This window comes from Bubalus bubalis, chromosome 16 (assembly GCF_019923935.1).
Source record: "Bubalus bubalis isolate 160015118507 breed Murrah chromosome 16, NDDB_SH_1, whole genome shotgun sequence".
Classification (NCBI taxonomy): domain Eukaryota; kingdom Metazoa; phylum Chordata; class Mammalia; order Artiodactyla; family Bovidae; genus Bubalus; species Bubalus bubalis.
Window position 1 is genome coordinate 59,658,757 of NC_059172.1, and position 12,610 is coordinate 59,671,366.

The 12,610-nt window shown below is 39.6% G+C and overlaps 1 protein-coding gene across 13 annotated transcripts in view; it reads left to right on the plus strand.

Moving 5' to 3' along the window:
- The window catches only part of CADM1 (cell adhesion molecule 1), a 362,986-nt gene that overhangs the window by 281,647 nt on the left and 68,729 nt on the right, over window positions 1-12,610 (plus strand). For all 13 annotated transcript variants that reach the window (XM_006079236.4, XM_025266853.3, XM_025266856.3 and 10 more), the window contains exon 2: window positions 12,179-12,325. In XM_006079236.4, coding sequence (XP_006079298.3) covers window positions 12,179-12,325 — 147 coding nt within the window. The remainder of the gene's footprint in view (window positions 1-12,178; window positions 12,326-12,610) is intronic.

Below are 12,610 nucleotides of genomic sequence, written 5' to 3' on the forward strand. Positions count from 1 at the left end.
AAATGGTAATATAAGATAATTAATGGTAATATAAGATAATATAAAAAAACAATGCCTGGGACACAGAAAACATTTTAAAAGTATATTAGCTATTGTTATCATGCAAACAATTAAAATAATGCCCCCTCCAGAAATAATGAGTGTTTTCATGATATTAAAACAATTAAAATAATAATGAACCCTATAGAAAAGAAATAATTTGTCTCTTTTGCCTCCATACATGGAGAAAAGTAGTCACTTCCCTTTTCCTTTCTGTGTGTAGTATTTATTGTTATATGTGATAGTGTTGTGATTTTAAGTATCTTACACTAATTGTTAGTCTTTTAACACCCTGAAGGCAAATGTAAAGAAAAAAAATAGCTTTTATTAAGTTGAAGCAAGTGACCTGGTTTAATAATGGTATCTCTTATCAATGGGAAAGGTGATATTAAATTAGCTGCTTAAAAGCCCGATATAAAAAAATAAGGGAGCTACAGGTGCCATCTCCATTGAGGTTCTAAGGAAATTCAATATAAAGTACTATCTAGAGGGACAGTTACTTAACAGCAAGTATTACAAACAATCTCCATCTCTAATATGCTTAGAACACAAGGAAATTGAGAAGTAGCAGTTAAGAAGTGAGCGTAGTAGAGTTGGCTGTGTCCATAGCTTTGAAATCCTAAATTTCTTTTCATATAGTTAGAAAAAAGGCAACATTATACTTTCTTACAGAGTGAGGGTTCATCAGAGACTGCTTCGGCGTGTATAGTAAATGGCTTAGCTACCAATATCTCTTCTGGGGTATGGAAGAAGTCCCAGTTCCCTTAAATCTTTAGAGGAATAATAGAGCCTAATATGTGTATTGTCGTTTGTGGTTTTCAAATATTTTTATATGTATTTTGCATTTTCATCATGTAAACCTTTTGTTTTAGTTATGAATAGCTTGTGATTTGAGAAATGCAGATAGTTCTATATGTGAATTAAAATCATCCATTCCCATTACCTCAGCTGTCAACTAACTTTGGGATCAGTGACCACCCCCACTGGATGCTGTGAAGGCCTATGCTCCGTTAGTTATCAGCTTCTTCTTCCTACAGAGATCATCCCTTTTAGAATGTGATTTTCTTTCCCAATAGTCCATGCTCATGGACAGCAGGATTGTACAACTAGTTTTCACTCTCAAAGTAACCATTTAATACACCCCAGGGAATAGAGTATTATATTATCAGTTCATTAGCAAAGTGGTTTGTGCAGAAGATCAACAGTTGGGCTTCAGCACTGTTTCATCTGAAAGAGACAATGTATTTTGAAATGCTGGAACACTCCCCAGCTTTGAATTGCTACTGAAACAGCTCAATATAAAACTGCTCTTTTATTCTTCTTTTGCCATAAACGAGCATCACAGAATCAAATCCATTGAGAAGAAATTCCTTGCTTTGCCAACACAATTAGTTTTGTAAGAAGCCTCTGTCTTCAGATTGTTCTCCTCCAAAATCCAAGTTGGATGGCTGTCGTTATTTTTTAATTAATATTTTTTTAAGAGCCCCTTTTCTCCCAAGAGCCTCTAAGCAGATTTAGCAGGCTTAAAATGACTCTTCCACAAGGTGATTTCAATGCCATCTTACAAGCAAAGAAAACAGTGACTTTCCTACTTTATTGGCTCAATTTTTCCCTCTCTCTTTTAATTCTCCAAAATCCTGTCCACTGGAGGGAGTTTTTTTCTTCAGGGTGAGGATATCTTCTCTCAAAAAAAGATGCTATCTTTTTGATGAACAAAAAGACCATGAAACCCATCCAGCCATGAAAAGGAGTAAGAGGAGAAAAAACATTTCTGTGTGAGGAGCAAAAGGATTCAGTGATTATTATTATCTTGCATGGTTTATTCTTTATTCTCTTTCTTTGATTGCCTTTCACTTCTTGGATACGTGGATTTTAATGGAAAAGCTAATTCAGATCTTCACGTTTGGTGGATGGGTATCACTCCCCACAAACATTGTATAGAGGGCCTTGCACCTCTCCACTTTATGGAATCAGGCAGCTCAGATCATAAGCATCGTAATTGCTTGGCCCCCTTAGTGCTGTGGGCTCTGATTTAAAAAGTCCTATTGAGCTCAGAGTCTTTTAAGAGGAAGGCAGCTAATGTGATGGTTAAAATTGAAATAGCATAGGCGAAGATGCTGTAACTACTTTCTTTTGTCACAGTCTTCCTGGAAAAGAGTTTTCGCACATCTAATCAATGTTTCCTTTCACAAAAGAGATTCTCATCCTATATGTAAATATCAGTTGGACAGTGCTTGACCGCAGTTCTTGAGCTTTAATGCTGAAAACCAATAGACCCAAAGGTAAAAAACAGCTTGATGCTTATTAGCCTTTAAAGTTAAGATTCGGGTCACCTTGGGTTTGGCATGGTATAAGGGCTCATTCTCTTGGCAGAGAAAAGCAGAAACAGCTCTTCTTACAAATGAAATAGCGCAAGATTAAAGGATTTCATGGGGACAAGAGAATCTTGACATCATCCTGTACAATAACCTTTGTCCTGTTTTCAATCCCAGCCACTTTCCAATTTGTAAGTTGATGGTGGAATTATAAAAATCTATTCATTAGGTAGACTTTTTGGCCTTGGAACCATAAATCTTGGGTTTGGAAATTTGAAGGCAAAATCTGGCCTTGCTGTTTCAGAGCTACCCCTTCTAAAAAGGATTTTATGACAAGACATGAGATCTGCAGAACCAGACCTTTGTGTAGTTGATGTGGCTGAATGTGCTGTGGGAAGTCACCACTATGAGCGTCAGTGTTCTTAGCTGTCCCTCCTTCGTGTGCATTTTGGAGTTAAAGGTGAAATTCCATCTTTAACCCCCTTGTGGTTGCCTGAACAGTGATTAATGAACTCGATATGATTCCTTGCAGACTTTTCAAAGGGTGGATGAAGGATGGAATTTCAGCCTCTTTTTTGGAAAAAAAAAAAAAAAAACAAAACCACAGGGCTTTTGCATCATACAGCTTTTAAAATTAATGTCCTTTCTTGAATGCCAAGAAAACAAAAGGAATTTCTCAGAAGTATATGCTGCTTGACACAATAGGCCTTAATTGGTGTCAAGGAGATGTTGGGATGAATGAGGAAATGCCCATTTAGCTGATAAGACTTAAAAGTGGAGCCTTGTTATGAGCTGTCATCTCAACGTGTATTTAAACTATAGCAAAACTGAAACATATTTGCCATATAGATCATAATGACTCCAAAGGAGCCATTATACTCTATTATGTAATTACATAATCAAAGCATGCATAGTAATCAGCTTTTGGAATTCAATGCTAATCAAACATACCTATAGTATGTGTTTAAGCTAAAATAGAGAGCGTTAATTTGCCATTAGTCAACTAAACAAGAATGTGTATACAGAATATTCATGAATAGCTTAATGTTGTGTCAGATGATATTTTTTGTTTTGTATTCAGGGGAAATCAACAAGTTTAATTGAAGAAAAAACCAGCACTGAAGGAAGATTACTCTTTAACTTGCTGTTCAAAAATTTGCCTCACCTTTTACTGATTATAAGAGGAGATTAGATTAAATTCAAATTTTTTTTTTCCCTCCATAAGCGCTAGTGACACAACAGTTACTACATTACGTGAGATTCTTAGGCGATCCTGACTATCTCCATGCCATAGGATAAAGTGTTATGAACACTACACTTGAAACAAGCCTTTAATAAACATATAAACAAACCTTGAACATGTATTACTTTTGTAATTAGAAACAAATCAATAAATGTTATTTAGAAATAGCCAAGAATAGAAATACCTTGATGAGCCATTAGGAACTGTGGCCTCACACTTGCCGCATGATCTCCTCCCTGGATCTCACTGTCTTCATCTGTAAATGAGAGAATTGATCGGCAGATTCCTTTTAGTTGGCTTGCTTTGATTCCACAAGGGTTCTATGAGAAAGAAGATGACATAAAGGAAATGTTTTGGTCCATGCCACATACTATTGCCCACTCAGTTATTTATTGAATTGGTTTAGTTTAACTCTTAAGTTTATGAACTGTATGGTTCGCATTCATAATTATTTTGACCATTGAGTAGACAGTCCTTGGAGCAGACAATCAACAGATTCTACTTTACTGTTTGGGATGGCAAAACATGGGTGAGGATCAAAAAGGTTAAAAGTAGCTTTGTAAACAGCAGACAGATTGAATGCTTTTGATTTTAAATAAATATTCAAGTATTCACAAAGGTATTGCCTCTCTTTGAAATAAAGAGTTGTATTTATGTTGAAGTGTGCGCACCCTTCACCTTAATCCGTGGTTGATGGGCCCATCTTTTTCAACAGTGGTTCTCACTGCCTTTTATTTGCACGCTGGGTGACCGAAAATGTTACTGTAATATTGAAAAGGGACTAAATTCTTTCATCAAAAGCTTTCATGGCTTGAACTTCATATAATTTATTTTCAAATTACTTTTACTGTAATTCTTATTAATTCAAATAGGTTTCTGATTTGATATAAAACTGTAAATTCAAGGAACAGTTTAATGAAATGAAAGATAGGGTTGAGTCTTTTAAAGGAAATGTACAAAATATGCTGACAATAATTGCTTAGATAGAAATCAGATCTTAATGGCTTTGTTAATGATTTGTAGTGAACACTGTGTTTACGTTGACTTGGGGGAACATAAGCAGTTAGAAAGATTTTTCCCTCTGGATTTCAGCAGAATCTTCTCTTTTTTTCTCTCTCTCTTCCTGAAATGTACTCAGTTCGAGTGCAAGCTCTCAGAAAAGTTAGCAGGAATCACAGTGCCTCTACGGGTGATGGTTGTATTTGGGTTGGAGTAAAGGCATTTGTCTTTCAAGTTGAGTACGTAACTGACATGGTTGTAAAAATGGGATCCAACAGAAATGAGAATGGGGGAGAAAACATGTGAAGTTTCAAGACACAGAGCTCACATTCCACAGGAAAGAAGGGCTTCGAAATCATGCACTTTTTTTGACTCCTGAGAATCTGCACTCAGATGCCTCTTAAAGGGAAAGAATTGAGAATCCCAAACCTTGAATTGGTGTGAAATTTCAAGAACTCCGGTGGCTTTTTAAAATTGGTAACTACCATGATCATTAGTAAGATGGTTTTTTTGTTTGGTTGGTTTTTTTTGGACCGCCTGTACTGTTGGTTCACTTTTGTCTATTCAGACAACCAGACTGTGCTGATTTAATGTTAGGTTCAGTCTTCCATACAGCAGAGGGTAAAAAAAAAAAAAGGTTTCCCTAATATGATTTTGCTACTAAAGGAATAGGTCAAGGGACTTTGTTTGCTCTTTCTGTGGGCAAACTGTTCGCAGTGAAGAGTCATTGGTGCTCCTTGAAGTCAGTAAGAGTTTACATAGCTGCCATAGTAAAAGCTGAATCCTGTTCTAACTGTGACTTGCCCTTTTATTATAGACTTGACTGGAGAGACTCCCCCAGTGTAAATGAAGTGCTTTATTTATTAACAGCCAGGCGGCGGAGGCCAGAGCGCTCGGTGCTGGCAAATGCCGGCCATGCCGTGGTAATAAAAGCATTCTCCAGGGGCAAAGTGTGCCGAGTGCTGAAAGCAGGAAGCAGTAGTAAGCAAGGTGTTTTACATTCAGGACAGATTCTCTCTCATCTTGAAGTGTGTAATTGTGTTCTGGATAAATTATGGAAAAAAAAAAAAAATCAGAAGTTGCTCATAGGGAAATCACCCTCTTTAAAAACAAGTAAATTTTCCAAGGCAGAGACAGTAGAACCTTGGCAACAGACCCTGGGGTTGGCTGGTTGAAAAGTACAAGCTGTATGGGCGGGAGGAACCGAGAGAACTGGATTCTAACATCAGCTTGGCCACTTCGCTGGGTTACATTAGACAGCTTATTTCAGCTTCTTCGTGTCTCAGGTCCTTAAAGTGGGGATGTTGAAAACTCCAAGAGTTTGAGAAGAAAAAACATTCAAAGCCACTAAGAAAGCGCCTAGCATCAGATCAGCCTACGTTTCCTTCCCCCACGTCCCTGTGCCTGAGAATGCCGCTTCTCCTTTCAGCTTCTTGTTTGAAGATTTGCGTCATCCCCCAGTCCAGGCAGTTCTCTTGTTGGTCCGATAGATTCCAGCCCAGGCTAGCATTCTCTGTGATGCCATTTACATAGTGTTTGTAACTAAATGAGGTTTCAGAAAGGAATCCAGGAATTGATGATTGAATTAATAGGGGATTTATGAGTCCACTGCATCCACTCCAGCCCGAACCACCTCAGCTGAAACGGTCTTTAGTGATCATCAGAATAAATTTTAGCTTTTTTTCTGCTTTAGATAAGATGCTTTTTCATTCTTGTCATGAATATCTTGGCAACTTCTAGAGTACTATGGGAGACTTGCTTGTGAGTGAATGGGCCTCTCTAATGCTGAAGTTTTTGTTTTTAGAATTTGTGGGGCAAATAGGTATGTTATAGGGAATTCAGTTGCTGGTATAAATTAAAACCTAGTTTGGTTCTGTCTCTTAAACCTCACCCACATATACCAGTTAGCAGTCAAAAATGTCTGTATGTGTCAGACATTGTTCCACCCTTAAAATAAATTACCTTGCTGCTAACAGCCTTATTTAATGGCTACGGTTATATCGTACCTGCTTGAAGCCTCCTTGATTTCTTTTGCCCAGAACATGTGCTATTTTCTACCTTGACAGTATATCTGCTAATTGAGTTTTAGAAAATCCGAAAGGTTTTTTAAATGGATTATTTAAGAAAGGCACTAGAGTTGCCTGTTTGTATCCTGCTACACATCAAATTGTGTTTTGTAACAACCTAATTGTCATGATATCTATGTCAAGGGGAAATTTATCGAGTCACAGTACACCCTTCTGTTTGGAAGAAATATTTGAGGATGTGAGCAGAAATTATTTTTACATAAAGGCTTCAGGTGGTTAAGAGGCCTGACATACATATCGTATTTTCATCACTGTCATTCACTTCCTTTGCCTCCAATAAATAGGTCATTATTATTCCATTGCAGCCATCTTCTGATGCTCCAAATATGGAGCTCTGTTTCATATAACTACTGTCCATCTGACCCGTATAATTTATTGGTGATTTTTACAGACTGATACCCTTGGGCCACCACCATCCATCGAGGCACTTTGATATCTTGCAGCACTTCTAATTTTTTAGCATTAGTATTGTAACCATGTTAACATAGCTAGGAAGTGTCATTTTCTGAGACAGTGGACTTTAGGTTGGCCTTAGCAATTTCATAAAAAAAATACAGTAATGATGATGATACCACCATGGATTTGCAGAGCATGTTATGTGCCAGAGCACAGCAAGGGCAAACATTTGCAGATGGCAAAAATTTTAACCTGAATGATTTATTCAGTAATGACACATTAAAGGGATCTGATCTTATATTACTTAATTGTAAGTAATAAATAAGAATGTTGAGACTTTTTAAGAAATGAACAAAGAAACGAAAACTCCTCTGGTTCTGTTGTAATACTTATCTTGCTTAAAATACAAAATCACGGTCAACTCCTCTGCTCCCATCTCCTTTGCAGATGTTTCATAACCTTACTATGAATACAGACCAAATATACTAGGGTTCTGAGTAAAGACTAAAATTAAGAGTGGATAGTTATTTCCACAGAAACCATCCCATTAGAGCATAATTGAATTGCAGTTGGCTTCAAGTCCTGTTATCTGCGATGGTGTGCGTGTGTGTGCTCGGTCGTATCTGACTCTTTGCAACCCCATGGACGGTAGCCCACCAGGCTCCTCTGTCCATGGAATTTTCTAGGCAAGAATACTGGAGTGGGCCATTTCCTACTCCAGGGGATCTTCCCAACCCAGGGATCGAAGGCATCTCCTGCATTGGCAGGTGGATTCTTTACCACTGAGCCACCTGGAAAAGCCTCCTGCATGATGTAGTCAGGATCTATAAGGCCAAAGGGATTAAGGCCTTTTGCTGGATAGCCTTTCCATGTGTTCCTTTTATAAGCTGAAGATTCTTATTTGGTGCTAATAAACTTCCTTGAGGTAGAAGAAATCTCCACAACCCAGCGGACCAGTTTGGTATTCTGATCTCCTCAAGGCAAGTCCCATGACTTGCCACTGTATAGCACTGGAATCATGCAGTTTAATGTTTCCTTAATTTTTGTACTAAATTGGGTTACCAGAGGAAATAGGGTATGGTCCTTTCTGTACAGACCTTCTCAAGGGCCAGCGAAACCACCACGAAAAGCATGCTTGATTGGCAGGAATTCCCTGTCCCTTGTTCTGGTCTCAGATCTGGGAATAAGCTGCTCCCTCCAGCTGGGTTCTAAATTCTGTGTTTGCCACAGTAATCCACCGAGGAAAAAATAAACGTCTCTCCTTTTCCTCTGATCACTCTTCCTCTTTGTTGTTATTCTCTCACACTCTTCAGCCCACTAAGCTTTCACTGCTGAATCAAGCTGGGGAAAATTTACCTTTTTACTCGTTACAAGCCCTGTGGGCCTTGTTCTCACACTCAGGTTAATTCCCTGGATCAGAGGCCTCAAGGTTGGGTTTCATTTTGGTTTGCTCCTCAAGCATCAGGAATTTTTGTTTATCTGTGGCTCTAATAATTTTTTTTCCCTTATCCCTCTAGTTTCCTCTTTTCTAATCCTCTCCCAGAGGCTGGTCTGTTTCTAGTTGGATTTGGCTTAAAGCCATCTGAGACACCCTTTCTCATACTTCCCCACTGTGTCCTGCCAAAAAAGGATCCTTCAGCAGAAAAATGATAGCAGGTGGAAATCCTCCATTTACTCTAATTGCACCTCTATTTATGCGGTCTCACTTCTTTTTTAGAATAGTATTTATCTTTGACCTTTGTTTCTTAATGTGACAGAGTTTTTTTTAGAGAGTGAATAAGCCACCCTGAGTTGATATATAATTACCTAGAGAGCTCCTTGAGTGCAGGGATCATGATTTCATTCTTGTATTCACACTACTCGCAACACGTATAGTTGCTTAGTTGGGATCTGACATCTAGAGAAGTGATGATGGTGATGGTAACCGCTCCCATTTGTTCAGCTTTATGAGATGCCAGACACAGGGCCAAATGCTTTACATTTATCATCTTCCTTAATCCTCCCAGCAGCCCTGGGAGATCGCTTTTCATTACTGTCCCCATTTTGCAGATGAGACACTGTCTCAGGGACTTGAAATGGTTTACCTAAGATCTTACAGCTGAAAAGCAATCTCCCCCATCCCCTTCCTGATTGGCCATCATACGTATTGCCTGTACTCTACCTTTTGTTCTGTAAGTGGGGATTAGAGGTCAGTTTTCACCAATACTGCAGCGTCTTACAGGCTAGGACGACGTCATGTACTTCTGTATCCCCTGCTATGCCAGGTGTAGAGTTGGACATTCAACATTATTTCATCTTTTGCTTTTGAAGGATCATTTAGGACATTTCTCAGGGGCCCTGGCTGCTTCACTTGTCTTAAGAAGCAACAAACTAGAGCAGATCTGGAGATAATCCAGGTATCAGTGGACTGAAAGCCTAGACTTTGGCAGATTTTTCTGGGGTTTCCCAGGTGGTAAAGAAGCCACCTGCCAATGCAGGTTACCCAAAACACACGGGTTCGATCTGTGAGTTGGGAAGATCTCCTGGAGTAGGAAATGGCAACCCACTCCAGTACTGTTGCCTGGAAAATTCCATGACAGAGGATCCTTGCAGGCCAGAGACCATGGGGTTGCAAAGAGTTGCACAGGACTTAGCCACTAAACAACAACAAAGAGATTTTCTAACTGGCTGGAAGAGTGTAGTCTATAGAGAGGGCGTGTTTCAGGATTGCCTGGGGCTTTGGGTGAGTCATGAAGAACAGGATAACAAACTGAAGTGTAAGCCTTCCTAGGATTTTATTGAGATTCCAGTCATAGTCAGTTCTCCACCCTTACACAATGAATAACAGAGCTGCCTATATTCTGAGAATCTTGACATCCACTAACAAGGTGAGATTGTTTATTGAACCCTCCCTCCTACTTCTATTAAGGGGCCCCTTGAGTTTTCTGTGAGGTGACCAAATAGCTAAAGGATGTGAGGAGGTTGAGTACAGTCATTCCTTCATATCCACGGGGAATTGGTTCCAGGTTCCCCATAGACACCAAAATCCCAGGATGCTCAAGTCCTTTGAAATGTTTACTTTAAGTCATCTCTTGGTGACTTACAATACCCAGTGCAATGTAAATGTTATGTCAGTTCAGTTCAGTTCAGTCGCTCAGTCGTGTCCAACTCTGTGCGATCCCATGAATCGCAGCACGCCAGGCCTCCCTGTCCATCACCAACTCCCGGAGTTCACTGAGACTCACATACATCGAGTCAGTGATGCCATCCAGCCATCTCATCCTCTGTTGTCCCCTTCTCCTCCTGCCCCCAGTCCCTCCCAGCATCAGAGTCTTTTCCAATGAGTCAACTCTTCGCATGAGGTGGCCAAAGTATTGGAGTTTCAGCTTTAGCATCAGTCCTTCCAAAGAACACCCAGGGCTGATCTCCTTTAGAATGGACCGGTTGGATCTCCATGCAGTCCAAGGGACTCTCAAAAGTCTTCTCCAACACCACAGTTCAAAAGCATCAATTCTTCGGCGCTCAGCCTTCTTCACAGTCCAACTCTCACATCCATACATGACCACTGGAAAAACCATAGCCTTGACTAGATGGACCTTTGTTGGCAAAGTAATGTCTCTGCTTTTGAATATGCTATCTAGGTTGGTCATAACTTTCCTTCCAAGGAGTAAGTGTCTTTTAATTTCATGGCTGCAGTCACCATCTGCAGTGATTTTGGAGCCCCCCAAAATAAAGTCTGCCTCTGTTTCCACTGTTTCCCCATCTATTTGCCATGAAGTGATGGGACCAGATGACATGATCTTCATTTTCTGAATGTTGAGTTTTAAGCCAACTTTTTCACTCTCCTCTTTCACTTTCATCAAGAGGGTCTTTAGTTCCTCTTCACTTTCTGCCATAAGGGTGGTGTCATCTGCATATCTGAGGTGATTGATATTTCTCCCAGCAATCTTGATTCCAGCTTGTGTTTCATCCAGTCCAGCGTTTCTCATGATGTACTCTGCATAGAAGTTAAATAAGCAGGGTGACAATATACAGCCTTGATGTACTGCTCTTCCTATTTGGAACCAGTCTGTTGTTCCATGTCCAGTTCTAACTGTTGCTTCCTGACCTGCATAAAGGTTTCTCAAGAGGCAGGTCAGGTGGTCTGGTATTCCCATCTCTTTCAGAATTTTCCACAGTTGATTGTGATCCACACAGTCAAAGGCTTTGGCATAGTGAATAAAGCAGAAGTAGATGTTTTTCTGGAACTCTCTTGCTTGTTCCATGATCCAGTGAATGTTGGCGATTTGATCTCTGGTTCCTCTGCCTTTTCTAAAACCAGCTTGAACATCTGGAAGTTCACGGTTCATGTATTGCTGAAGCCTGGCTTGGAGAATTTTGAGTATTACTTGACTAACATGTGAGATGAGTGCAATTGTGCGGTAGTTTGAGCATTCTTTGGCATTGCCTTTCTTTGGGATTGGAATGAAAACTGACCTTTGTAAATAGTGGTAAATACATGTAAGTACTATATAAATAGTTGCTGGCGTGTTTCAAAATCAAGTTTTGCTTTGGAGAACTTTCTGAAATTTTTTGTTTTCTTTAGTATTTTCTATCTGTGCTTGGTTGATTTACAGATGCCCAGCTCTCAGATAAGGAAGGCTGATATCTGTGTATTTCCCTTACTCCCTTTGTGAGAGGTGCCGTCCCTCATGACAGCCAGTACTCTGCTTTCCTTACCTTTCCAGCATACACGCCGCAAGTAAAGACACCAGAGGCTGGAGCATGGGCACCATAGCTTCTGGGAGCACACTGATTCCAGGCTTCGTTGCTTTTTGCCCCTAGATCTAGCTCAGCTTAATAGACTCTTTTTGTGGACTATGGAGAAAGGTGTGCAAGCCTTGGCAAATGTTGCTGCTTATGTCTATCTTCTTTTTTGGTCATGTGGCTTGCAGGATCTTGGTTCCCTGACCAGGGATTGAACCCTAGCCCTTGGCAGTGAAAGCATGAAGTCCTAACCACTGGACCACCAGGAGATTCCCATTGTGTCTATTTTCTAATTTGCTTCTTGTTTCTAATTTTAACTGATCCTATTAACTAAGTGTTAATTGATGGAATTTTTTTTTCTCCTTTTTTCAAAGGTGATGGACAGAATTTGTTTACGAAAGATGTGACAGTGATTGAAGGAGAAGTTGCCACCATCAGCTGCCAAGTCAATAAGAGTGACGACTCTGTTATTCAACTACTGAATCCCAACAGACAGACCATTTATTTCAGGGACTTCCGGCGTAAGTTTCCATCTCTATAGCATTAGATGACAATTTTTTTCCCCTACATGTTGTCTTGATAAAGAGATTGCCAAGGCCTTTTTTATTTTTTTGTCTTTTAATTTAATGTTAGATGCTTAAAGTTTATCAGTTCTTCAGAGGGAAGAAGAGACATGCAATCATAATCTTCCTACTTAATAGAAAGCTTGAATGGTCCTTTTTAAAAGTAAGGCAGTCTTCCTTTGCAATAGGAATTGATTGTAGTAATTCAAGGTGAATTGCAATTGAGTCCCAAATACTTAGCTG